Consider the following 26,157-nt stretch of genomic DNA (forward strand, 5'->3'; position numbering starts at 1 on the left):
TTTGTAGCAGTGTGGTAATGAGAGACGCCATTTCATTCCACTGTATGTCCACACAAGTAGCAGAATGACAATAAATATATATTGTCAACTATACATGTATATTGTCAAATATATCAAAACTCAAATGTAGTAAACTGATCAAAAGTTAATATAGATAACTTTTAATGGGATTTTGTCTGGGTTTTTTTTTTAACCCTCAGATTCAACATTTTTAAATAGTTGTATCTCGGCCAAATATTGTCCTATCCTAGCAAAGTATGCATCACTAGAAAAAAGCTCTTTTTTAACCAACTAGACTGGTTTTGTAGTCCAGGGTCACATATTTGTTTCATTATCTTAACATTTTTACTGAGGTTATTTCAGGAATTTAGATTATATCTCTCCATAATTCAGAAAAATGAAAAAAGTGAATGTGAAAATGAAGTGACATGTGGCCTGCCCGAGTAGTGAAGTGACCCATACTCTGAATTTGTACTCTTGCATTTAGCCCATCCAAGTGCACACCAATGAACGCACACTGTTAACACACACCCGGAACAAGATCTCTAACCTCAGTCATGGTAATAATGGTGGTGAGAGCACTGGTTACTGGTTACTACATTCAATGTGTGTCAGTAGCATTCTAAACTGCACCTTTGGATACAAGCCCAACTAAATACAAAATCATTTTAGCATTATATTTAGCAACTTTATTTTAAATTGTGAATTATTTTAATGAAATTGCTAAATAAAATGCTATAATCAAATAAATTGTTTATCCACAAAGATATGACTAAAACTGTAAAGTGTGTGTAAATAACTATTCTTGAGGTGGAGACTGTGATGGCAAAAGACACATTTTGAGGAGGCGGCCTTTAGAGTTTGCCATAATTGCTTTCTACAAACACAAACCAATACTGTAGTAAAAGAAACACTTAAACATGTCATTTTTCTTTCAATTAGACAGATTTTTTTAATGAAAAGCCAAAAAAGCCCCAAATCTTACAACTGAAAGGTATATGACAAGAAAAAACATGTCTCGTTTAAAAATCAATATATGTCAGTTGTATGACGTGTGATTTAACCGTTCATTCATCTGTTTTGATTATATAAGAGTATGTTCTCCTGCTTGCACTGCTCCATATCTTGTGAGGCAGGGAAAACATTAATCATATCTGACGTGGCTGCTGAACACACGGAGCCCCCTTCCATCCCCTCCCCCCGTTACTATATTAGGAAGAACATACAAGATGCTCTTTAAAGACCGCTATAACAATGCAGACCTCTTTCTGAACACCGGTAGGTCTATACATTCATGTACATCACCAGGGTTTCTGCAGGTTACACCAAGTTAAATTTAAGACTTTTTAAAAAAAATTGAAGATCAGTATGAATACATTTTTAGATCTATACAGGGCTAAATGCCAAGGATTTTTTATTTTTTTTTTGAATATCCCAGTTGGAAAAGATTTTCAAAAATTGTAATTTTATACATTTAATAGTACAATAATTTGTTCAATAGTTTGTTCAACCAATAATTGATCTTATTCACCCATGACCCACCCATAAGTAAGCTATAAAAAAGCATGCAGCCTATTTTTGATTACCTGATGAGTGCATTAACAGCAGCACTTACTGATATATTTGAGAAATGATGAGCTCCTATTGTACAGTGTCAACCATGTGACGGAACTCGTCGTGAAGTTGGGGGAAAAATTAAATATGCTAGACTTGCTGCGTCAGTGTCGTGAGGCCTCGCAGACATAGTATCGGTTGTCGTGAACAATGCCACATTACATGAGAAGAAACGATTGAATCTTGTGTCACGACGCCCATTTGTCGTTTATGATTTTCCCTGCGACACCCTACATCAAGAAAATCGTGCCTAAATCGTGTAATCTGACCGGGGCATTAGTATGCAGTTGTAATTAGTATTTTTCACAGATTAACTAAATAATCACACAAATAAAATTCCAAAAAGCAATCTATTAAATGAAAAAACCCATTACATATAATACCAATTTATCAGGCATTCCTAGTTATTTTAGAAAAAGGTAACAGTATATTCCTATTAATTGGTGTATCGAGACTTGTTAATTGTTACAGAATATCTAGAACATGCAATTATATGACAACTTCAATGATCCAACCAATTAAAGATCAGCGTAAAACAAAGGGTTCATAAATCACATTTCTCTAAAAGGATCCTAATTAGATCTAACAAAAGCTTGAGTGTTTTTTCTCCACAGTGGGATCATAATGCTTGCTTTTACTCTGACATTACATTGCCAGTCTTAGATAGCCAGGTTTACTCTGGCCGATCAATATACTATCTTGAATAACTCACTTAGTGTCCACCAACACTAAGAGACTGAAATCGCATTACGGATGGTGATGCTCCTCCTCACACCAGATGAGTGAAGTCTGTCATATTACACACATGCGATAGAAAAAAAAAATCCTGCATTTCCAATTTAATGCATGAAAGACAACCGTACTTTATAATCAAAATACACAAATGCAATATAAAAAACATCCTGCAATTCCAATCTAATTTATTAAAGATATGTGCCATGTGACATAATCATACGGATTATGAAGTGTTTTCAGCACAAGATTTTCTACGTCTAAAATCACTTTAGCATTTTCTGAATGCAGGACGAGGCAGTAAAATAATGAGATTAAAAAGAAAGTTGCTGGATGTTTAATAATCCTTCACTTCTGTCAGATCCCAAAAAGGAATATTTTAAAATGACAGTGTGCTATTTAAAGCCTGTCATGCCATTCAAGACTACAATAATATAAAAAGCACAATAGTACAGAGTACAATAATCTATAACCATGTCATGTATTAGCATGCCACACAGTTAAACTAAACCTAACTTAAATTTCATCATTATTTACATATAATTCTGCTTTGTTGTGAATTATCTGACCTTTCAGCAGATGGGCGTGTAAACTATTGCTGTTTTGAAGGGTTCTGGCGACATCTAGTGGTTTGGTAATAGCAGGTACAAGCAAGAAACTTCTTCAGTTAATAGTCCATTTTTAGATAAATGCGCAAGCATATTGTTGTAAGTTAACAAACAACGAATGTTTTCTCGCTCATGTACGCTTTTGTGTTTGTAGACTTGAAATAAAATATAAAGTATATAAAGTAATAAAACAGACTGTCGCTAGGTTAGTTGTATGTCTACAAAAAAGCAACAAAAAAAAAAAAAAAAAGCAGTGCCATATTCTGTAATTCTCGAAACAACATCAATACTTTCACTTCATTGTGGTTTTGATGGCATTCTTTGGTGAAATTACATTCAACGTTAAATGTTATGAACAAAAATGACCCCGTGTTCATGCTGCTCAAGGCTAATAGCTAACTAGCATTTCTCCAAAATATAAACAGCAGCATCATTGATACGCAACAAAATTGCTCATCTATCGTACTTAACACAAGGAAATATAAAAATACGGCTTACCTTGATTTTTATTCTTTTTTTTTTTTTTTTTTTTTTTTTGCATTTTCTCGGATATCGTGTCACATTCAATCTAGCCTTTTAAGCAAACGCTTTATTGGCCAAAACAAAGTTTGTGGTGAAAATGGCGCCAAAAGTAAGGGACGGGTCTTTTTTTAAATAAACAAGTACATTTTAATATAAATAAGTATTTTTCACACATACAAATTTTATACACTTCCCTTGTTTTGATGTAAGTTCATGTTGTATTTTGCTCAATGAAACTTGTGGACAAGTGTAAAACTAGACTATTTGAACAACATTCAATAGACAAAATAAAATAAGTAATGAAGACTTGCAAAACTCAACAGTCTATGGAATAGAAAATAAATTAAAAAGTAATTTAGTTTTCATTCAGTTTTATCCTATTTAAATATAGTCAACTGTATTGATTTTGATTTTGAAATTACACACACAGTGTAGGCTATATTAAATCTGGTTATATGAGATTATTTATGCAGTGTAAAAAAATGTTCAAAAATCAATCATTAGATTTATTCATATTTTGTAGGTGGTTATAAAAAATATTTCAGTTTGAGTCTGAATTTAAACAAATAATTTAAGTTGAACATTACTAAATTTAATTTGCTTGTTTAAATTCAGCCCATATTGTTTGCAACAATTTTGCAGAAATCTTTTTTTTTTTTTTTTGTAAGTGTGCCCTTCACAGTACATTTGCAGCACTTTAAGATTTAGTCAATAGAAAACAAAGCCTCCTTCACAGAGGCCCAACAATTACACAAAATGGGTTCATTAAACTCTGAGCTTCATTAAACAAAGAAGTTCTTCACAATTATGAAAGGGATTCCAAAGTGCATCCTAATTAATCAGTTCTGTAAACAGCTCAAGGTTATCTGTTTATGTGTCTCATGACTGGAAACTACTGCACAACTTCTCTCTGGAGATTCAATAACTAAACTTTAGGCACAGGCTACTTTAAATTGAAGATATATGAACTCATTTACAAACTATGACATAAATGGGAAACCACTAATGTGGGCTGCACAAATGATCAAAGACTAACAATAACTGAATTATCTCTTCTAGCAGTACTAATATAGCAGAACAAATTAACTAATGTACTGATAACAATGTCCTGTTGAATCTATAGTAACTTACTGGCAGCACTAATCAATTACAACAAAAATACTGTATTTACAGCACCATTGATTTTACTGTACATGTATTGAAAGTATTGTATATTTGTAAAATACAGTAATTTCAACAATGCAACTGTAACAAAGCATTTGTCCTACAGTAAAAACACAGTTCACATTACAGTTAAATACTACGTAATTTACAAAAATCATTTACAGGGTAGGTATAGACACTTTAGCTTATCTAAACCGATGTTTTGCGAATATGTGAACACCATCATGTGCCAGAACAGAGCCTTGGCAAACACAAAAGCAGCAATGACTTATTACATGTGACTGCTGATAACACCCACAGAGATTTGGAAGAGAATGCACTGATTTCATTCCCATAATAAACCTTCAAAAGATTAAATATTCAGCATAGCATATCCATACCTGGGGGCAAAACAGAAGCACACTAATTTGCCATTTATGCTTTTTAAATTTGAGTTTGCTATATCAAATCACAAAATACAGGCATTTACTACAAACTGCAGCGTTTTTGTTTAGAACAGGGGTGCCCAAACTCTGTCCTGGAGGGCCGGTGGCTATGAAAGTTTAGTTCCAACCCCAATCAGACACACCAGGGCTAACCAATCAAGCTCTAATTGGCCTTTCTAGAAACATCCTTGCTGGTGTGTTGAGGGAAGTTGGAGCTAAAATCTGCAGGACACTGGCCCTCCAGGACCGAGTTTGGACACCCCAGGTTTAGAACCATATCGTCCAGAAGCCATTTATGCTAAAATGCTTATTTGTGTGTGTGTGTGTGTGTGTGTGTGTGTGTGTGTGTGTGTGTGTGTGTGTGTGTGTGTGTGTGTGTGTTTATAACATGATTTTTTTTTACAAATCAATAACTGTGAAAACCACCTCATTACACATTTTCCTAAGCTCAACTATCAAATACACAGACTTTCAACACTCAACTAAGAACCTCCTCTAAGAACCTTTCAGCAACAGGTTATTAGTGTTCATTCATTTTTCTTCAGCTTAGTCTCTTTTTTCATCAGTGGTCGCCACAACGGAATGAACCGGCAACTTATCCAGCAAATTTTTTTACGCAGCAGATGCCCTTCCAGCCGCAACCCAGAACTGGGAAATACCCAGACACACTCATTCACACACATACACTATGGCCAGTTTACAGGTAGATCATGCAAACTACACACAGAAACGCCAACTTGCCCAGCCGGGGCTCGAACGAATGACCTTCTTGCTGTGAGATGACAGTGCTAACCAATGAGCCACCATCCCGACCTAAACTGTTATTAATATTCTTTAAAAAAGACATCTTTGTCAGTACTTTAGTGTAGTTTATTTGTTTACTGGGACAATGTGAACAAATGTAGATTGTTGACAAATCATTAAAAAGTCACACCTAAAAATAAACAAAGCATACTTCACCTTTACTTTCTTTATTGTCCACATGTGGAAATTTATCTGGCTTAACCACACAACCACATCAGCATTCACATTACACATATCACAGAAAAACAAGCAACACAATATCTTCAATGTCATTACATAAATCAAATTAAAAACTCAATTAAAACCCTATACGTACTTATTTAAAATTTTTATGGCAGTCGACACAAAGGACACATACATATTTTTCTTTACTTGAGGCTGCCTAAAACATCTTTTTGATGGCAAGAGCTGAGATTTTATATTTAAAGGATGGAAACATTATCATGTGCATTATAGCACAAATATTGTATATATCTATATAAATATACAAAGAGAAGTAAAAAAAAAAAAAAAAGGACATAAGTGGAAAAAGAGAGAAATAACAAAGGCGATAAGACAACAAAGCCAAGGACAAACAGTACAAGAAGGTCTACTGTCAAGAATACAGAACTTGCGTTGATACTGTTGATTTGTCAATAACCAATTTTAACAAGAAACTGAAAAGAACGAAGAGTCCTCTAATTGTTGGTGGGATGGAGTTTCATTTCCTCGCAGTATTCACTAAAGATACAAACTGACTGAATGTGCTTTTACTTTAATATAAAAGTTTCAAATATAAAAACAACTATTTGTGTGACAGGGTCTATATATTTCAGAGTGTTGAGCAGTAGAAACACCTGATAAACAATACTGTTCTTCCACGCCAGGAGGGAGAAATCTATTTATATCTGATTGTTTTAAAGAGACCCAGCCAGTGATCAGACTTTCCTAGACACTCTATGTGAAGGAAATGATCCCTTCTTATGTTTGCATGTTATAAATGAACTGCCATGAAGACGCCAATGACATCACAGCACTGTTATAAATAACCATGTTCAGCTGTGATGCATGATCCAGATAAATCCTCTACTATAACACACTTCACAACAGAGCTGAAGCACATGAGTAAAATGACAGTCTCTGGTCAGTCTGAGAGCAGCCTTATATGGCCAAAACCTTTACACTCTCATCAAGCAGAATATCAGAACATATTTGCAGGATGAGCTGTCCGCGTGGAGCCAGGCCAAAAGCAGGATAAACCCCAATTTCCCTGACACTGGATACTCACCCATCGGAAGCCCTTCGCAGTCTGACATTGTGGAAAATCTCTCTCTGGGAAAATCTGAAAGGAAAAAACAAGTTGCTCTTTGAGATTGCGGACACCATCAGACTCCTCTCGGCTTCTGTCCTGCTGAGAACCATGGGATGCAAAGAATGCATATCGAGCCCTCGTGGCCTGGGCCTCTATTGGAGGATAAATATGTTCACACCCTCCCTCCTGCCTCTGGAGGAGATCCATTTAATCTGAGCGGCCTGTGTTACACTCAGAGACTCCATTCCTGGATTCAAATGCTGCACTCTGGTTATTTTGAAGCAGATGAGCCGGTCCAACTCTGCTTTTACCAGTGGATGCCAATGCGTGAGAGACTTTTGTGACTGTGGGTTTAATACAATGACTTGTGTTGTTGTTGAAACAGTGTCACATGTGCATTCAAGTTCAGACATTATACATTATTTTAAAAATACTGTTGTTTCAAGATATTTTATCCTAAATGATTATTACATTTTTAACCCAGTTGTTGGGTTTCTTTTTATATTTTAACCAAATGTGGGTTAAAACAACACAGGTAATCTTAAATAACAGTTTTTTGATGTTTTATAGTTTAATTATATACTAAAAAATACTTTTTGATGTAGTAAAATCTAATAGATTTACTCAGATAATTTTTAAAATGTAATATTAAATGTCGAAGAGTGGCTCAGTCGTTAGCACTGCAAGAAGGTCGCTGGTAAGAGTCCCTGCTGGGTCAGTTGGCAGTATAGAGTTTCTGTGTGGAGTTTACATGTTCTTCCTGTGTTAATGTGGCTTTCCTTCAGGTGCTCCAGTTTCCCCTACAGTCCAAAGACATGCGCTATATGTGAATTGAATAAACTATTGTGACTGTGAGTGTGTATGGATGTTTCCCAGTACTGGGATAGATGCTGGAAGTGCATCCGCTGTGTAAAACATATGCTGGATAAGATTGTGGTTCATTCTGATGTGGCAACCCCTGATGAATAAAGGGACTAAGCCAAAAGAAAATGAATGAAAATAATTAATTGTCGAAAATTACAATTTTGTAAGTAAATATCATTGCAAACCCAGTAGTTTTAAGTACATTTTAATAATGGATATGTCATTAAGGATGTGTAGTTCCCAGCAAGCTTTGCATGGGATTGAATTGAGAGGAGAATGTTTGGAAAATAAAATTAATCTTAAATTTGAGAGAAAGAGTTGTCAGAGTTTAATTTTCATTAGTTTGAAGATTAGAAGAGTTGTGTGTAATTTCTTTTTAGTTTTGAGGTTACCATCTCACAGATGAGTTGCACTCATGCTTTGGGTCTTGGCATATTTACTATTACAGTGTTTTTGGATTGCTTAAGCACTTTTTCAAAACACCTTTAGTGATTTTCAAAACAGGGCCAGTGTGTTCAAAAAAATACACACAATTAGCACAACCACACAGCCAATTAGCAAAACACTACAGATCCTTTGAATAATTAAACACTCTCATAAAAACTATACACTTCTGTTTAAAAAACACAATTTTTTTACCATAAGAAACACACATTTTCACATTTACTATACTCTGTTTGAACGAGTTACACTCTGCTGTGATAAACCTAAAACACTTTTAGCACTTCTACATCCCTATGATTAGAGTAGGCTACCATCAACAAAGTACAAATATAAAGTAAATTCACCAAAAACTACTCAAGACCAACGCTGCACACTGAAGAAACTCATTTATTCCTCAACATGTCCAACATGTTGGCATAAGGATTCAAAGTACTGTAACACGTCACTTTGCGTATTGAACTGTAAGTTAGACATTTTCTCTTTGCCTAGCTGAATCTGGCAAAGAATTATCAACATTGCAATATTGTCCTTAGCAAGACACCTTGGAAAGAAATGTCTTGAATGTAGAATCTCTGTATTGCTGCTACCTCCATCTGGTCACAGGCCTCCTCCATGGCTTGGATGAGGGGTACCTCAGCCTGGAGATGGAGATCATATACCTTCCACCACTTTGCCGAGAAAAACTCTTCTATAGGGTTAAGGAATGGAGAGTGTGCTGGAAGATATAGGGCGGTGAAATGTGGATGTTGCTGAAACCAGTTCTGAACCAGAGCAGAACGGTGGAAAGACACATTGTCCCAGACAACAATGTATTGCATATGATCGATTTGATTTGCTGCTGTTATGTTGTGCAATTGGTCCAAGAATTTAAGTATATGTGCTGTGTTGTTAGGGCCCATATGGTCATGGCAGTGGAGGACCCCATTCTTTGTAAAGGCTGCACAGAGTGTTACTGTATAATTCCCCCAAGTTGCCCTGGGACATTGACTATAGCCCTGTGGCCAAAGTTTCTTCCACTCCATGCTCTCGTCAGGTTAAACCCAGCCTCATCTACAAAAATTAACTCATGCTGCATCTCCTCTCCATCCATTCATAAAACTACCTGAAGAACAATGTCAGGCAAAAATGTGCAGTTCAGTTTCTTTTGGATTGGGTGCCTTTTGACAATGGTTCCTAAGGGGGTATTTGATGCTATCATTTTCTCGCCAAAAAGCAGAGGGACGTTCAGAGAACGTCACTGCTCAACAGAAGCCTGATTTGACAATTGTCATAAAAGCCAGAGGTTGTTTCCGCTCAGTTTCGAACTGTGGACCTTTCACGTGTGAGCCGAACATGATAATCACTACACTATGGAAACTAGCACCTATGCAGTAATCAGATACCGTTTTGGATTGAGTCCCTTTTGACAATCGTTCCTAAGGGTGTATTTGATGTTATCATTTTCTTGCCAAAAAGCAGAGAACTGTTTCTGCTCAGTTTCGAACCTAGGACCATACGAGTGTTGGGCGAATGTGATGACCACTACACTAGAGAAACCCCTCTTATCCTGTTGATGAGCAATTTAGGCCTGCAAAGATAAAACAAGGGGTCCGCGTTTGTCGATCAAGCGGAAAAGCATACTCAGTGTGACAAGCTCCCTGCCGGTTTTAGCATACACATCGTTTGCCTCGTTTGGAGCAAGGACTTTGCAGCGAGAATCATCCAGTGAACAGAGAGCCAACTGAGAATGTGCATAAAAGCAAATCTGCATACTTCCCCCCAGTTTCTAACAGGAACCCTTCCGCATGCAAAGTCATAGTGATAACCACAGGAGCACCATCTTGTGGTGCCATTGCAGAGAGTCTGTTCGTTACTTTCCACAATGTTATCATTCACTGTTCCACGCTTTTCCGAGTACACCTGACCTCCGGTAAATATCCCTCTCTCTAAAAAAAACAAAACTCCTACTCCAGCACTAAATTCTCTGAGTACAAACAAGTCACTTGGAATAAATAAAAAGCACTTCTCGAATTCATTGCCTCATCTTGTTGAATCGCTGAATAACTCCTCTATTTTAAGTCGCTTTGCGAAAAAGTGTCCGCCAAATGTATGTTTCCACCCAGTTTCGAACAGAGGACCTTTTGCCTGTGAGGCAAACATGATAACCACTACACTACGGAAAGTTACACCTATGCAGAAAGCAGATACCCTTTTGGATTGGGTGCCTTTTGACAATTGTCCTAAGGGGGCATTTGATGCTATCATTTTCTCGCCAAAAAGCAGAACACTGTTTCTGCTCGATTTCGAACCGTTGACCTTTTGCACATGAGGCGAACATGATGACCACTTCACTACAGAAACCCCACAGATCCTTTTTATGTCCTCACAGCGCTTTTCAGAAAAAATGTTTTCAGGCAACGTCAATGTTGAACAGAAGCATGATTTGACAATTGTCATAAAAGCCAGAGGTTGTTTCTGCCCAGTTTCGAACTGCAGACCTTTCAGGTGTGAGGCGAACATGATAACCACTACACTACGGACACATGCACCTATGCAGAAAGCAGATACCCTTTTGGATTGGGTGCCTTTTGACAATCGTCCTAAAGGGAAATTTGATGCTATCATTTTCTCGCCAAAAAGCGGAGCACTGTTTCTGCTTGATTTCGAACCGTTGTCCTTTTGCACATGAGGCGAACATGATGACCACTTCACTACAGAAACCCCACAGGTCCTCTTTCTGTCCTCACAGCGCTTTTCATAAAAAATGTTTTCAGGCAACGTCAATGTTGAACAGAAGCATGATTTGACAATTGTCATAAAAGCCAGAGATTGTTTCCGCCCAGTTTCGAACTGGGGACCTTTCGTGTGACAAAACCAGGGCAGGTAAACACTGAGTAGAATTCAAAATTCTAGCCTCACAGCGCTTTGCAAAAAGAATGTTTTCAGGCAACATCAGTGCTGAACAGAAGCATGATTTGACAATTGTCATAAAAGCAAGAAATTGTTTCCACCTAGTTTTGAATTAGGGACCTTTTGCGTGTGAGGCGAACGTGATAACCACTACACTACGGAAACTTGCACCAATGCAGAAAGCAGATACCCTTTTGGATTGGGTGCCTTTTGACAACCGTCCTATAGTGGCATTTGATGCTATCATTTTCTCGCCAAAAAGCAAAGCACTGTTCCTGCTCGGTTTCGAGCCATGGACCTTTCGTGTGTCAAGTGAACATGATGACCACTTCACTACAGAAACCCCACAGTTGCTTTTGATGGCCTCACAGCGCTTTGCAGAAAGAATGTTTTCAGGCAACGTCAGTAATGAAGAGATGCATGATTTAACAATTGTCATAAAAGCTAGAGGTTATTTCCGCCCAGTTTCAAACTGGGGACCTTTCGTGCATGAGGTGAACGTGATAACCACTACACTATGGAGACTGTTACCAATACAGGAAGCAGATACCCTTTTGAATTAGGTGCCTATTGACAATCGTTCCTAAGGTGGTATTTGTTGTTATCATTTTCTCGCCAAAAAGCAGAACACTGTTTCTGCTCGATTTCGAACCGTTGACCTTTTGCACATGAGGCGAACATGATGACCACTTCACTACAGAAACCCCACAGGTCCTTTTTTGTCCAAGCGGACAAAGCATACTCAGTGTGACAAGCTCCCTGCCGGTTTTAGCATACACGTCGTAGCGAGAATCATCGAGTGAGCAGAGAGCCAACTAAGAATTTGCATGAAAGCAAATCTGCATACTTCGCCCCAGTTTCTAACAGGAACCCTTCCGCATGCAAAGTCATAGTGATAATGACAGGAGCCTCCGGTTGGGGTGTGAGCACAATCTTGTGGTGCCATCGCAGAGAGTCTGTTCACTACTTTCCACAATGATATAATTCACTGTTCCACGCTCTTCCGAGTACGCTGAATAACTCCTCTATTGTAAGTCGCTTTGCTCAAAAGAGTCCGCCAAACATATATTTCCGCTCAGTTTCAAACAGGGGACCTTTTGCATGTAAAGCAAACGTGATAACCACTACACTACGGAAACCACATTGTTGTAGCTTCAAGTTTTTAAAGTAATTTTTATAGAACTGTCTTGTGCGGTCTGAACTGTTAAGGGCCAGCAAACGCACTGGCCACCTGCTCATGCACAACAAAGCTGAAAGAAATCAGAATTTAAGCAAGTTTGCAACAGAACCAGGGTAGGTAAACACTGAGTAGCATTCAAACTTCTAGCCTCACAGCGCTTTGCAGAAAGAATGTTTTCAGGCAACGTTAGTGCTGAACAGAAGCATGATTTGACAATTGTCATAAAAGCCAGAGGTTGTTTCCCCCCAGTTTCGAACTGGAGACCTTTTGCGTGTGAGGCGAACATGATAACCACTACACTGCGGAAACTTGCACCAATGCAGGAAGCAGATACCCTTTTGGATTAGGTACCTTTTGACAATTGTTCTTTTGAGCGCATTTGAAGCTTTCATTTTCTCGCCAAAAAGCAGAACACTGTTTCTGCTCGGTTACGAACCGTGGACCTTTCGCATGTCAAGCAAACGCGATGAACACTACACTACAGACACCCACAGGACTTTTCAACAAGCAAGTTAGGCCTCTCAAGATAAAACAAGAGGTCTGCGTTTGTCGATCAAGCGGACAAAGCATACTCAGTGTGACAAGCTCCCTGCCGGTTTTAGCATGCACGTTGTTTGCCTCGCTCGGAGCAAGGACTTTATAGCAAGAATCATCCAGTGAGCAGAGAGCCAACTGAGAATGTGCATAAAAGCAAATCTGCATATTTTGCCCCAGTTTCTAACAGGATTCGTTCCGCTTGCAAAGTCATAGTGATGACTACAGGAGCCTCCGGTTGGGGTGTGAGCACCATCTTGGGGTGCCATCGCAGAGAGTCTGTTCACTACTTTCCACAATGATATAATTCACTGTTCCACGCTCTTCCGAGTACGCTGAATAACTCCTCTATTGTAAGTCGCTTTGCTCAAAAGAGTCCACCAAACATATGTTTCCGCCCAGTTTCGAACAGGGGACCTTTTGCGTGTAAAGCAAACGTGATAACCACTACACTACGGAAACCACATTGTTGTAGCTTCAAGTTTTTAAAGTAATTTTTATAGAACTGTCTTGTGCGGTCTGAACTGTGAAGGGCCAGCAAACGCACTGGCCACCTGCTCATGCACAACAAAGCTGAAAGAAATCAGATTTTACGCAAGTTTGCAACAGAACCAGGGCAGGTAAACACTGAGTAGCATTCAAACTTCTAGCCTCACAGCGCTTTGCAGAAAGAATGTTTTCAAGCAACGTCAGTGCTGAACAAAAGCATGATTTGACAATTGTCATAAAAGCCAAAGGTTGTTTCCCCCCAGTTTCGAACTGGAGACCTCTTACGTGTGAGGCGAACGTGATAACCACTACACTACGGAAACTTTCGCCAATGCAGGAAGCAGATACCCTTAAGGATTAGGTACCTTTTGACAATTGTTCTTTTGAGCGCATTTGAAGCTTTCATTTTCTCGCCAAAAAGCAGAACACTGTTTCTGCTCGGTTACGAACCGTGGACCTTTCGCATGTCAAGCAAACGCGATGAACACTACACTACAGACACCCACAGGTCTTTTCATCAGGCAAGTTAGGCCTCTCAAGATAAAACAAGGGGTCTGCGTTTGTCGATCAAGCGGACAAAGCATACTCAGTGTGATAAGCTCCCTGCCGGTTTTAGCATACACGCTGTTTGCCTCGCTCGGAGCAAGGACTTTATAGCAAGAATCATCCAGTGAGCAGAGAGCCAACTGAGAATGTGCATAAAAGCAAATCTGCATATTTCGCCCCAGTTTCTAACAGGATTCGTTCCGCTTGCAAAGTCAAAGTGATGACCACAGGAGCCTCCGGTTGGGGTGTGAGCACCATCTTGTGGTGCCATCGCAGAGAGTCTGTTCACTACTTTCCACAATGATATAATTCACTGTTCCACGCTCTTCCGAGTACGCTGAATAACTCCTCTATTGTAAGTCGCTTTGCTCAAAAGAGTCCGCCAAATGTATGTTTCCGCCCAGTTTCGAACAGGGGACCTTTTGCGTGTAAAGCAAACGTGATAACCACTACACTACGGAAACCACAATATTGTAGCTTCAAGTTTTTAAAGTAATTTTTACAGAACTGTCTTGTGCGGTCTGCACCATGAAGGGCCAGCAAACGCACTGGCCACCTGCTCATGCACAACACAAAGCTGAAAGAAATCAGATTTTACGCAAGTTTGCAACAGAACCAGGGCAGGTAAACACTGAGTAGTATTCAAACTTCTAGCCTCACAGCGCTTTGCAGAAAGAATATTTTCAGGCAACGTCAGTGCTGAACAGAAACGTGATTTGACAATTGTCATAAAAGACAGAGGATGTTTCCGCCCAGTTTCGAACTGGGGACCTTTCGCGTGTGAGGCGAACGTGATAACCACTACACTACGGAAACTTGCTCCAATGCAGGAAGCAGATACCCTTTTGGATTAGGTACCTTTTGACAATCGTTCCTTTGGGAGCATTTGATGCTATCATTTTCTCGCCAAAAAGCAGAGCACTATTTCTGCTCGGGTTCAAGCCATGGACCCTTCGCGTGTCAAGCAAACATGATGACCACTTCACTACAGAAACCCTACAGGTCCTTTTAATGGCCTCACAGCGCTTTGAAGAAAGAATGTTTTCAGGCAACGTCAATGCTGAACAGAAGCATGATTTGCCAATTGTCATAAAAGCCAGTGGTTCTTTCCACCCAGTTTCCAACTGGGGACCTTTCACGTGTGAAGCGAACGTGATTACCACTACGCTACGGAAACTTGCACCAATGCAGGAAGCAGATACCATTTTGGATTAGGTACCTTTTGACAATTGTTCTTTTGGGCGCATTTGATGCTTTCATTTTCTCGCCAAAAAGCAGAGCACTGTTTCTGCTCGGTTACGAACCGTGGACCTTTCGCATGTCAAGCAAACTCGATGACCACTACACTACAGACACCCACAGTTCTTTTCAACAGGCAAGTTAGACCTCTCAAGATAAAACAAGGGGTCTGCGTTTGTCGATCAAGCGGACAAAGCATACTCAGTGTAACAAGCTCCCTGCCGGTTTTAGCATACAAGTTGTTTGCCTCGCTCGGAGCAAGGACTTTGTAGCAAAAATCATCCAGTGAGCAGAGAGCCAACTAAGAATGTGCATAAATCAAATCTGCATACTTCGCCCCAGTTTCTAACAGGAACCGTTCCGCATGCAAAGTCATAGTGATAACCACAGGAGCCTCCAGTTGGGGTGTGAGCACCATCTTGTGGTGCCATCGCAGAGAGTCTGTTTGTTACTTTCCACAATGTTTTGGACCGTTCGCGTGTCAAGCGAACACGATGACCACTTCACTACAGAAACACCACAGGTCCTTTTAATGGCCTCACAGCGCTTTGCAGAAAGAATGTTTTCAGGTAATGTCAGTAATCAACAGAAGCATAAATTACCAATTGTCATAAAAGTCAGACGTTGTTTCCGCCAAGTTTCGAACTGGGGACCTTTAGTGTATGAGGCGAACGTGTTAACCACTACACTACGGAAACTTGCACCAATGCTGGAAGCAGATGCCCTTTTGGATTGGGTGCCTTTTGACAATCGTTCTTAAGGTGTTATTTAATGTTATCATTTTCTCGCCAAAAAGCAGAGCACTGTTCTTGCTCGGTTTTGAACCAAGGACCTTTCGCATGATAGGCGAACGTGATGACCGTTACACTACAGAAACCACACAGGTGCTTTTAACAGGCAAGTTAGCCCTCCCAAGATAAAACAAGGGGTCCGCGTTTGTCGATCAAGTGGACAAAGCATACTCAGTGTTACAAGCTCCCTGCTAGTTTTAGCATACACGTTGTTTGCCTCGCTCGGAGGAAGGACTTTGTAGTGAGCACCATCTTGTGGTGCCATCGCAGAGAGTCTGTTTGTTACTTTCCACAATGTTATGGACCGTTCACGTGTCAAGCGAACATGATGACCACTTCACTACAGAAACCCCACAGGTCCTTTTAATGGCCTCACAGCGCTTTGCAGAAAGAATGTTTTCAGGCAACGTCAGTAATCAACAGAAGCATGAATTACCAATTGTCATTAAAGCTAGACGTTGTTTCAGACCTGTTTCGAACTGGGGACCTTTAGTGTATGAGGCGAACGTGTTAACCACTACACTACGGAAACTTGCACCAATGCTGGAAGCAGATGCCCTTTTGGATTGGGTGCCTTTTGACAATCGTTCCTTAGGTGTTATTTAATGTTATCATTTTCTCGCCAAAAAGCAGAACACTATTTCTGCTGAACAGAAGCATGATTTGACAATTGTCATAAAAGAAAGAGGTTGTTTCCGCCCAGTTTCGAACTAGAGACCTTTCGCGTGTGAGGCGAACGTGATAACCACTACACTACGGAAACTTGCACCAATGCAGGAAGCAGATACCTTTTTGGATTAGGTACCTTTTGACAATCGTTCCTTTGGGCGCATTTGATGCTATCATTTTCTCGCCAAAAAGCAGAGCACTGTTTCTGCTCGGTTACGAACCGAGGACCTTTCACGTGTTAGGCGAACGTGATGACCATTACACAACAGAAACCACACAGGTGCTTTTAACAGGCAAGTTAGCCCTCCCAAGATAAAACAAGGGGTCCGCGTTTGTCGATCAAGCGGACAAAGCATACTCAGTGTGACAAGCTCCCTGCTGGTTTTAGCATACACGTCGTTTGATAAATCAAATCTGCATACTTCGCACCAGTTTCTAACAGGAACCGTTCCGCAGGCAAAGTCATAGTGATAATCACAGGAGCCTCCGGTTGGGGTGTGAGCACCATCTTGTGGTGCAATCGCAGAGAGTCTGTTCACTACTTTCCACAATGATATAATTCACTGTTCCACGCTCTTCCGAGTACGCTGAATAACTCCTCTATTGTAAGTCGCTTTGCTCAAAAGAGTCCGCCAAATGTATGTTTCCACCCAGTTTCGAACAGGGGACCTTTCGTGTGTAAAGCAAACGTGATAACCACTACACTACGGAAACCACATTGTTGTAATTTCAAGTTTTTAAAGTAATTTTTATAGAACTGTCTTGTGCGGTCTGCACTGTGAAGGGCCAGCAAACGCACTGGCCACCTGCTCATGCACAACACAAAGCTGAAAGAAATCAGAATTTACGCAAGTTTGCAACAGAACCAGGGCAGGTAAACACTGAGTAGCATTCAAACTTCTAGCCTCACAGCGCTTTGCAGAAAGAATGTTTTCAGGCAATGTCAGTGCTGAACCGAAGTATGATTTGACAATTGTCATAAAAGCCAGAGGTTGTTTCCCCCCAGTTTCGAACTGGAGACCTTTTGCGTGTGAGGCGAACGTGATAACCACTACACTACGGAAACTTGCACCAATGCAGGAAGCAGATACCCTTTTGGATTAGGTACCTTTTGACAATTGTTCTTTTGAGCGCATTTGAAGCTTTCATTTTCTCGCCAAAAAGCAGAACACTGTTTCTGCTCGGTTACGAACCGTGGACCTTTTACATGTCAAGCAAACGCGATGACCACTACACTACAGACACCCATAGGTCTTTTCAACAGGCAAGTTAGGCCTCTCAAGATAAAACAAGGGGTCTGCGTTTGTCGATCAAGCGGACAAAGCATACTCAGTGTGATAAGCTCCCTGCCGGTTTTAGCATACACGCTGTTTGCCTCGCTCGGAGCAAGAACTTTATAGCAAGAATCATCCAGTGAGCAGAGAGCCAACTGAGAATGTGCATAAAAGCAAATCTGCATATTTCGCCCCAGTTTCTAACAGGATTCGTTCCGCTTGCAAAGTCATAGTGATGACCACAGGAGCCTCCGGTTGGGGTGTGAGCACCATCTTGGGGTGCCATCGCAGAGAGTCTGTTCACTACTTTCCACAATGATATAATTCACTGTTCCACGCTCTTCCGAGTACGCTGAATAACTCCTCTATTGTAAGTCGCTTTGCTCAAAAGAGTCCGCCAAATGTATGTTTCCGCCCAGTTTCAAACAGGGGACCTTTTGCGAGTAAAGCAAACGTGATAACCACTACACTACGGAAACCACAAAATTGTAGCTTCAAGTTTTTAAAGTAATTTTTATAGAACTGTCTTGTGCGGTCTGCACCATGAAGGGCCAGCAAAAGCACTGGCCACCTGCTCATGCACAACACAAAGCTGAAAGAAATCAGATTTTACGCAAGTTTGCAACAGAACCAGGGCAGGTAAACACTGAGTAGCATTCAAACTTCTAGCCTCACAGCGCTTTGCAGAAAGAATATTTTCAGGCAACGTCAGTGCTGAACAGAACCGTGATTTGACAATTGTCATAAAAGACAGAGGATGTTTCCGCCCAGTTTCGAACTGGGGACCTTTCGCGTGTGAGGCGAACGTGATAACCACTACACTACGGAAACTTGCTCCAATGCAGGAAGCAGATACCCTTTTGGATTAGGTACCTTTTGACAATCGTTCCTTTGGGCGCATTTGATGCTATCATTTTCTCGCCAAAAAGCAGAGCACTGTTTCTGCTCGGGTTCAAGCCATGGACCCTTCGCGTGTCTAGCAAACATGATCACCACTTCACTACAGAAACCCCACAGGTCCTTTTAATGGCCTCACAGCGCTTTGAAGAAAGAATGTTTTCAGGCAACGTCAATGCTGAACAGAAGCATGATTTGCCAATTGTCATAAAAGCCAGTGGTTCTTTCCACCCAGTTTCCAACTGGGGACCTTTCACGTGTGAAGCGAACGTGATTACCACTACACTACGGAAACTTGCACCAATGCAGGAAGCAGATACCCCTTTGGATTAGGTACCTTTTGACAATTGTTCTTTTGGGCGCATTTGATGCTTTCATTTTCTCGCCAAAATGCAGAACATTGTTTCTGCTCGGTTACGAACCGTGGAACTTTCACACGTCAAGCAAACTCGATGACCACTACACTACAGACACCCACAGGTCTTTTCAACAGGCAAGTTAGGCCTCTCAAGATAAAACAAGGGGTCTGCGTTTGTCGATCAAGCGGACAAAGCATAATCAGTGTGACAAGCTCCCTGCCGGTTTTAGCATACACGTCGTTTGCCTCGCTCGGAGGAAGGACTTTGTAGCGAGAATCATCGAGTGAGCAGAGAGCCAACTAAGAATTTGCATGAAAGCAAATCTGCATACTTCGCCCCAGTTTCTAACAGGAACCCTTCCGCATGCAAAGTCATAGTGATAATGACAGGAGCCTCCGGTTGGGGTGTGAGCACAATCTTGTGGTGCCATCGCAGAGAGTCTGTTCACTACTTTCCACAATGATATAATTCACTGTTCCACGCTCTTCCGAGTACGCTGAATAACTCCTCTATTGTAAGTCGCTTTGCTCAAAAGAGTCCGCCAAACATATATTTCCGCTCAGTTTCGAACAGGGGACCTTTTGCATGTAAAGCAAACGTGATAACCACTACACTACGGAAACCACATTGTTGAAGCTTCAAGTTTTTAAAGTAATTTTTATAGAACTGTCTTGTGCGGTCTGAACTGTTAAGGGCCAGCAAACGCACTGGCCACCTGCTCATGCACAACAAAGCTGAAAGAAATCAGAATTTAAGCAAGTTTGCAACAGAACCAGGGTAGGTAAACACTGAGTAGCATTTAAACTTCTAGCCTCACAGCGCTTTGCAGAAAGAATGTTTTCAGGCAACGTTAGTGCTGAACAGAAGCATGATTTGACTATTGTCATAAAAGCCAGAGGTTGTTTCCCCCCAGTTTCGAACTGGAGACCTCTTACGTGTGAGGCGAACGTGATAACCACTACACTACGGAAACTTGCACCAATGCAGGAAGCAGATACCCTTTTGGATTAGGTACCTTTTGACAATTGTTCTTTTGAGCGCATTTGAAGCTTTCATTTTCTCGCCAAAAAGCAGAACACTGTTTCTGCTCGGTTACGAACCGTGGACCTTTCGCATGTCAAGCAAACGCGATGAACACTACACTACAGACACCCACAGGACTTTTCAACAAGCAAGTTAGGCCTCTCAAGATAAAACAAGAGGTCTGCGTTTGTCGATCAAGCGGACAAAGCATACTCAGTGTGACAAGCTCCCTGCCGGTTTTAGCATGCACGTTGTTTGCCTCGCTCGGAGCAAGGACTTTATAGCAAGAATCATCCAGTGAGCAGAGAGCCAACTGAGAATGTGCATAAAAGCAAATCTGCATATTTTGCCCCAGTTTCTAACAGGATTCGTTCCGCTTGCAAAGTCATAGTGATGACTACAGGAGCCTCCGGTTGGGGTGTGAGCACCATCTTGGGGTGCCATCGCAGAGAGTCTGTTCACTACTTTCCACAATGATATAATTCACTGTTCCACGCTCTTCCGAGTACGCTGAATAACTCCTCTATTGTAAGTCGCTTTGCTCAAAAGAGTCCGCCAAACATATGTTTCCTCCCAGTTTCGAACAGGGGACCTTTTGCGTGTAAAGCAAATGTGATAACCACTACACTACGGAAACCACATTGTTGTAGCTTCAAGTTTTTAAAGTAATTTTTATAGAACTGTCTTGTGCGGTCTGAACTGTGAAGGGCCAGCAAACGCACTGGCCACCTGCTCATGCACAACAAAGCTGAAAGAAATCAGATTTTACGCAAGTTTGCAACAGAACCAGGGCAGGTAAACACTGAGTAGCATTCAAACTTCTAGCCTCACAGCGCTTTGCAGAAAGAATGTTTTCAGGCAACGTCAGTGCTGAACAAAAGCATGATTTGACAATTGTCATAAAAGCCAAAGGTTGTTTCCCCCCAGTTTCGAACTGGAGACCTCTTACGTGTGAGGCGAACGTGATAACCACTACACTACGGAAACTTTCGCCAATGCAGGAAGCAGATACCCTTAAGGATTAGGTACCTTTTGACAATTGTTCTTTTGAGCGCATTTGAAGCTTTCATTTTCTCGCCAAAAAGCAGAACACTGTTTCTGCTCGGTTACGAACCGTGGACCTTTCGCATGTCAAGCAAACGCGATGAACACTACACTACAGACACCCACAGGTCTTTTCATCAGGCAAGTTAGGCCTCTCAAGATAAAACAAGGGGTCTGCGTTTGTCGATCAAGCGGACAAAGCATACTCAGTGTGATAAGCTCCCTGCCGGTTTTAGCATACACGCTGTTTGCCTCGCTCGGAGCAAGGACTTTATAGCAAGAATCATCCAGTGAGCAGAGAGCCAACTGAGAATGTGCATAAAAGCAAATCTGCATATTTCGCCCCAGTTTCTAACAGGATTCGTTCCGCTTGCAAAGTCATAGTGATGACCACAGGAGCCTCCGGTTGGGGTGTGAGCACCATCTTGTGGTGCCATCGCAGAGAGTCTGTTCACTACTTTCCACAATGATATAATTCACTGTTCCACGCTCTTCCGAGTACGCTGAATAACTCCTCTATTGTAAGTCGCTTTGCTCAAAAGAGTCCGCCAAATGTATGTTTCCGCCCAGTTTCAAACAGGGGACCTTTTGCGTGTAAAGCAAACGTGATAACCACTACACTACGGAAACCACAATATTGTAGCTTCAAGTTTTTAAAGTAATTTTTATAGAACTGTCTTGTGCGGTCTGCACCATGAAGGGCCAGCAAACGCACTGGCCACCTGCTCATGCACAACACAAAGCTGAAAGAAATCAGATTTTACGCAAGTTTGCAACAGAACCAGGGCAGGTAAACACTGAGTAGCATTCAAACTTCTAGCCTCACAGCGCTTTGCAGAAAGAATATTTTCAGGCAACGTCAGTGCTGAACAGAAACGTGATTTGACAATTGTCATAAAAGACAGAGGATGTTTCCGCCCAGTTTCGAACTGGGGACCTTTCGCGTGTAAGGCGAACGTGATAACCACTACACTACGGAAACTTGCTCCAATGCAGGAAGCAGATACCCTTTTGGATTAGGTACCTTTTGACAATCGTTCCTTTGGGCGCATTTGATGCTATCATTTTCTCGCCAAAAAGCAGAGCACCGTTTCTGCTCGGGTTCAAGCCATGGACCCTTCGCGTGTCAAACAAACATGATCACCACTTCACTACAGAAACCCCACAGGTCCTTTTAATGGCCTCACAGCGCTTTGAAGAAAGAATGTTTTCAGGCAACGTCAATGCTGAACAGAAGCATGATTTGCCAATTGTCATAAAAGCCAGTGGTTCTTTCCACCCAGTTTCCAACTGGGGACCTTTCACGTGTGAAGCGAACGTGATTACCACTACACTACGGAAACTTGCACCAATGCAGGAAGCAGATACCCTTTTGGATTAGGTACCTTTTGACAATTGTTCTTTTGGGCGCATTTGATGCTTTCATTTTCTCGCCAAAATGCAGAACACTGTTTCTGCTCGGTTACGAACCGTGGAACTTTCACACGTCAAGCAAACTCGATGACCACTACACTACAGACACCCACAGGTCTTTTCAACAGGCAAGTTAGGCCTCTCAAGATAAAACAAGGGGTCTGCGTTTGTCGATCAAGCGGACAAAGCATACTCAGTGTGACAAGCTCCCTGCCGGTTTTAGCATACACGTCGTTTGCCTCGCTCGGAGGAAGGACTTTGTAGCGAGAATCATCGAGTGAGCAGAGAGCCAACTGAGAATGTGCATAAAAGCAAACCTGCATATTTCACCCCAGTTTCAAACAGGATTCGTTCCGCTTGCAAAGTTATAGTGATGACCACAGGAGCCTCCGGTTGGGGTGTGAGCACCATCTTGTGGTGCCATCGCAGAGAGTCTGTTCACTACTTTCCACAATGATATAATTCACTGTTCCACACTCTTCCGAGTACGCTGAATAACTCCTCTATTGTAAGTCGCTTTGCTCAAAAGAGTCCGCCAAATGTATGTTTCCGCCCAGTTTCGAACAGGGGACCTTTTGCGTGTAAAGCAAACATGATAACCACTACACTACGGAAACCACAATATTGTAGCTTCAAGTTTTTAAAGTAATTTTTACAGAACTGTCTTGTGCGGTCTGCACCATGAAGGGCCAGCAAACGCACTGGCCACCTGCTCATGCACAACACAAAGCTGAAAGAAATCAGATTTTACGCAAGTTTGCAACAGAACCAGCGCAGGTAAACACTGAGTAGCATTCAAACTTCTAGCCTCACATCGCTTTGCAGAAAGAATATTTTCAGGCAACGTCAGTGCTGAACAGAAACGTGATTTGACAATTGTCATAAAAGACAGAGGATGTTTCCGCCCAGTTTCGAACTGGGGACCTTTCGCGTGTGAGGCGAACGTGATAACCACTACACTACGGAAACTTGCTCCAATGCAGGAAGCAGATACCCTTTTGGATTAGGTACCTTTTGACAATCGTTCCTTTGGGCGCATTTGATGCTATCATTTTCTCGCCAAAAAGCAGAGCACTGTTTCTGCTCGGGTTCAAGCCATGGACCCTTCGCGTGTCAAACAAACATGATCACCACTTCACTACAGAAACCCCACAGGTCCTTTTAATGGCCTCACAGCGCTTTGCAGAAAGAATGTTTTCAGGCAACGTCAATGCTGAACAGAAGCATGATTTGCCAATTGTCATAAAAGCCAGTGGTTCTTTCCACCCAGTTTCCAACTGGGGACCTTTCACGTGTGAAGCGAACGTGATTACCACTACACTACGGAAACTTGCACCAATGCAGGAAGCAGATACCATTTTGGATTAGGTACCTTTTGACAATTGTTCTTTTGGGCGCATTTGATGCTTTCATTTTCTCGCCAAAAAGCAGAGCACTGTTTCTGCTCGGTTATGAACCGTGGACATTTCGCATGTCAAGCAAACTCGATGACCACTACACTACAGACACCCACAGTTCTTTTCAACAGGCAAGTTAGGCCTCTCAAGATAAAACAAGGGGTCTGCGTTTGTCGATCAAGCGGACAAAGCATACTCAGTGTAACAAGCTCCCTGCCGGTTTTAGCATACACGTTGTTTGCCTCGCTCGGAGCAAGGACTTTGTAGCAAAAATCATCCAGTGAGCAGAGAGCCAACTGAGAATGTGCATAAATCAAATCTGCATACTTCGCCCCAGTTTCTAACAGGAACCGTTCCGCATGCAAAGTCATAGTGATAACCACAGGAGCCTCCGGTTGGGGTGTGAGCACCATCTTGTGGTGCCATCGCAGAGAGTCTGTTTGTTACTTTCCACAATGTTTTGGACCGTTCGCGTGTCAAGCGAACACGATGACCACTTCACTACAGAAAGACCACAGGTCCTTTTAATGGCCTCACAGCGCTTTGCAGAAAGAATGTTTTCAGGCAACGTCAGTAATCAACAGAAGCATAAATTACCAATTGTCATAAAAGTTAGACGTTGTTTCCACCAAGTTTCGAACTGGGGACCTTTAGTGTATGAGGCGAACGTGTTAACCACTACACTACGGAAACTTGCACCACTGCAGGAAGCAGATGCCCTTTTGGATTGGGTGCCTTTTGACAATCGTTCCTAAGGCGTTATTTAATGTTATCATTTCTCGCCAAAAAGCAGAGCACTGTTTCTGCTCAGTTGCGAACCGAGGACCTTTCGCTTGTTAGGCAAACGTGATGACCATTACACTACAGAAACCACACAGGTGGTTTTAACAGGCAAGTTAGCCCTCCCAAGATAAAACAAGGAGTCTGCGTTTGTCGATCAAGCGGACAAAGCATACTCAGTGTGACAAGCTCCCTGCCGGTTTTAGCATACACGTCGTTTGCCTCGCTCGGAGGAAGGACTTTGTAGCGAGAATCATCGAGTGAGCAGAGAGCCAACTAAGAATGTGCATGAAAGCAAATCTGCATACTTCGCCACAGTTTCTAACAGGAACCCTTCCGCATGCAAAGTCATAGTGATAATGACAGGAGCCTCCGGTTGGGGTGTGAGCACCATCTTGTGGTGCCATCGCAGAGAGTCTGTTCACTACTTTCCACAATGATATAATTCACTGTTCCACTCTCTTCCGAGTACGCTGAATAACTCCTCTATTGTAAGTCGCTTTGCTCAAAAGAGTCTGCCAAATGTATGTTTCCACCCAGTTTCGAACAGGGGACCTTTCGCATGTAAAGCAAACATGATAACCACTACACTACGGAAAATCACAATGTTGCAGCTTCAAGTTTTTAAAGTAATTTTTATAGAACTGTCTTGTGCGGTCTGCACCGTGAAGGGCCAGCAAACGCACTGGCCACCTGCTCATGCACAACACAAAGCTGAAAGAAATCAGAATTTACGCAAGTTTGCAACAGAACCAGGGCAGGTAAACACTGAGTAGCATTCAAACTTCTAGCCTCACAGCGCTTTGCAGAAAGAATGTTTTCAGGCAACATCAGTGCTGAACAGAAGCATGATTTGACAATTGTCATAAAAGCCAGAGGTTGTTTCTGCTCGGTTTCAAACCGAGGACCTTTCGCGTGTTAGGCAATCGTGATGACCACTACACTACAGAAACCACACATATAATAATAAACGAACACAATTCACCATTTCTAACAAAACACTGTAAACATGTTTCAAAATGAAATAATTGTTCAAAACTCTAACACATGTTCTCTTTCAACAGAAACATTCAGTCAATCAGAACACACTGACAATAAAAACACTGTCATCAGCTGACTTTACAGAAACTGCATTAGTTTATGTGTCAGCTCTGCTCTTATATTT

At 41.5% G+C, this 26,157-nt stretch overlaps 1 protein-coding gene and 16 non-coding genes across 29 annotated transcripts in view; all 17 read right to left on the reverse strand.

The window, feature by feature from the left end:
• eml1 (EMAP like 1) overlaps window positions 1-8,326 on the reverse strand; it is a 101,476-nt gene extending 93,150 nt beyond the window's left edge. For 8 of the 13 annotated variants that reach the window (XM_073927529.1, XM_073927527.1, XM_073927523.1 and 5 more), the window contains exon 1: window positions 7,137-8,326. In XM_073927529.1, the coding sequence (XP_073783630.1) occupies window positions 7,137-7,164 (28 nt within the window). In that variant the 5' untranslated portion in view covers window positions 7,165-8,326. Of the gene's footprint in view, window positions 1-3,452; window positions 3,582-7,136 lie in introns of those variants that run through there. The other 5 variants (XM_073927526.1, XM_073927525.1, XM_073927530.1 and 2 more) reach the window with 1 other exon arrangement.
• A 3,123-nt stretch (window positions 8,327-11,449) lies between these two features.
• On the reverse strand, window positions 11,450-11,522 carry trnav-cac (transfer RNA valine (anticodon CAC)). The gene has a single exon. It is a non-coding gene; the product is annotated as a tRNA-Val (tRNA).
• A 1,938-nt stretch (window positions 11,523-13,460) lies between these two features.
• On the reverse strand, window positions 13,461-13,533 carry trnav-uac (transfer RNA valine (anticodon UAC)). Its single transcript has one exon. It is a non-coding gene; the product is annotated as a tRNA-Val (tRNA).
• Window positions 13,534-14,497: 964 nt separating this feature from the next.
• trnav-uac (transfer RNA valine (anticodon UAC)) lies at window positions 14,498-14,570 on the reverse strand. The gene has a single exon. It is a non-coding gene; the product is annotated as a tRNA-Val (tRNA).
• A 279-nt stretch (window positions 14,571-14,849) lies between these two features.
• trnav-cac (transfer RNA valine (anticodon CAC)) lies at window positions 14,850-14,922 on the reverse strand. The gene has a single exon. It is a non-coding gene; the product is annotated as a tRNA-Val (tRNA).
• Window positions 14,923-16,149: 1,227 nt separating this feature from the next.
• Window positions 16,150-16,222, reverse strand: trnad-auc (transfer RNA aspartic acid (anticodon AUC)). The gene has a single exon. It is a non-coding gene; the product is annotated as a tRNA-Asp (tRNA).
• A 604-nt stretch (window positions 16,223-16,826) lies between these two features.
• trnav-cac (transfer RNA valine (anticodon CAC)) lies at window positions 16,827-16,899 on the reverse strand. The gene has a single exon. It is a non-coding gene; the product is annotated as a tRNA-Val (tRNA).
• A 106-nt stretch (window positions 16,900-17,005) lies between these two features.
• On the reverse strand, window positions 17,006-17,078 carry trnav-aac (transfer RNA valine (anticodon AAC)). The gene has a single exon. It is a non-coding gene; the product is annotated as a tRNA-Val (tRNA).
• A 720-nt stretch (window positions 17,079-17,798) lies between these two features.
• On the reverse strand, window positions 17,799-17,871 carry trnav-cac (transfer RNA valine (anticodon CAC)). Its single transcript has one exon. It is a non-coding gene; the product is annotated as a tRNA-Val (tRNA).
• Window positions 17,872-18,837: 966 nt separating this feature from the next.
• Window positions 18,838-18,910, reverse strand: trnav-cac (transfer RNA valine (anticodon CAC)). The gene has a single exon. It is a non-coding gene; the product is annotated as a tRNA-Val (tRNA).
• A 2,012-nt stretch (window positions 18,911-20,922) lies between these two features.
• trnav-uac (transfer RNA valine (anticodon UAC)) lies at window positions 20,923-20,995 on the reverse strand. Its single transcript has one exon. It is a non-coding gene; the product is annotated as a tRNA-Val (tRNA).
• A 964-nt stretch (window positions 20,996-21,959) lies between these two features.
• Window positions 21,960-22,032, reverse strand: trnav-uac (transfer RNA valine (anticodon UAC)). Its single transcript has one exon. It is a non-coding gene; the product is annotated as a tRNA-Val (tRNA).
• A 279-nt stretch (window positions 22,033-22,311) lies between these two features.
• Window positions 22,312-22,384, reverse strand: trnav-uac (transfer RNA valine (anticodon UAC)). Its single transcript has one exon. It is a non-coding gene; the product is annotated as a tRNA-Val (tRNA).
• A 975-nt stretch (window positions 22,385-23,359) lies between these two features.
• Window positions 23,360-23,432, reverse strand: trnav-uac (transfer RNA valine (anticodon UAC)). Its single transcript has one exon. It is a non-coding gene; the product is annotated as a tRNA-Val (tRNA).
• A 279-nt stretch (window positions 23,433-23,711) lies between these two features.
• trnav-cac (transfer RNA valine (anticodon CAC)) lies at window positions 23,712-23,784 on the reverse strand. Its single transcript has one exon. It is a non-coding gene; the product is annotated as a tRNA-Val (tRNA).
• Window positions 23,785-25,010: 1,226 nt separating this feature from the next.
• trnav-aac (transfer RNA valine (anticodon AAC)) lies at window positions 25,011-25,083 on the reverse strand. The gene has a single exon. It is a non-coding gene; the product is annotated as a tRNA-Val (tRNA).
• A 789-nt stretch (window positions 25,084-25,872) lies between these two features.
• trnav-aac (transfer RNA valine (anticodon AAC)) lies at window positions 25,873-25,945 on the reverse strand. The gene has a single exon. It is a non-coding gene; the product is annotated as a tRNA-Val (tRNA).
• Between the last annotated feature and the right edge of the window lie 212 nt (window positions 25,946-26,157).

This window comes from Danio rerio, chromosome 17, assembly GCF_049306965.1.
Source record: "Danio rerio strain Tuebingen ecotype United States chromosome 17, GRCz12tu, whole genome shotgun sequence".
Lineage (NCBI taxonomy): Eukaryota > Metazoa > Chordata > Actinopteri > Cypriniformes > Danionidae > Danio > Danio rerio.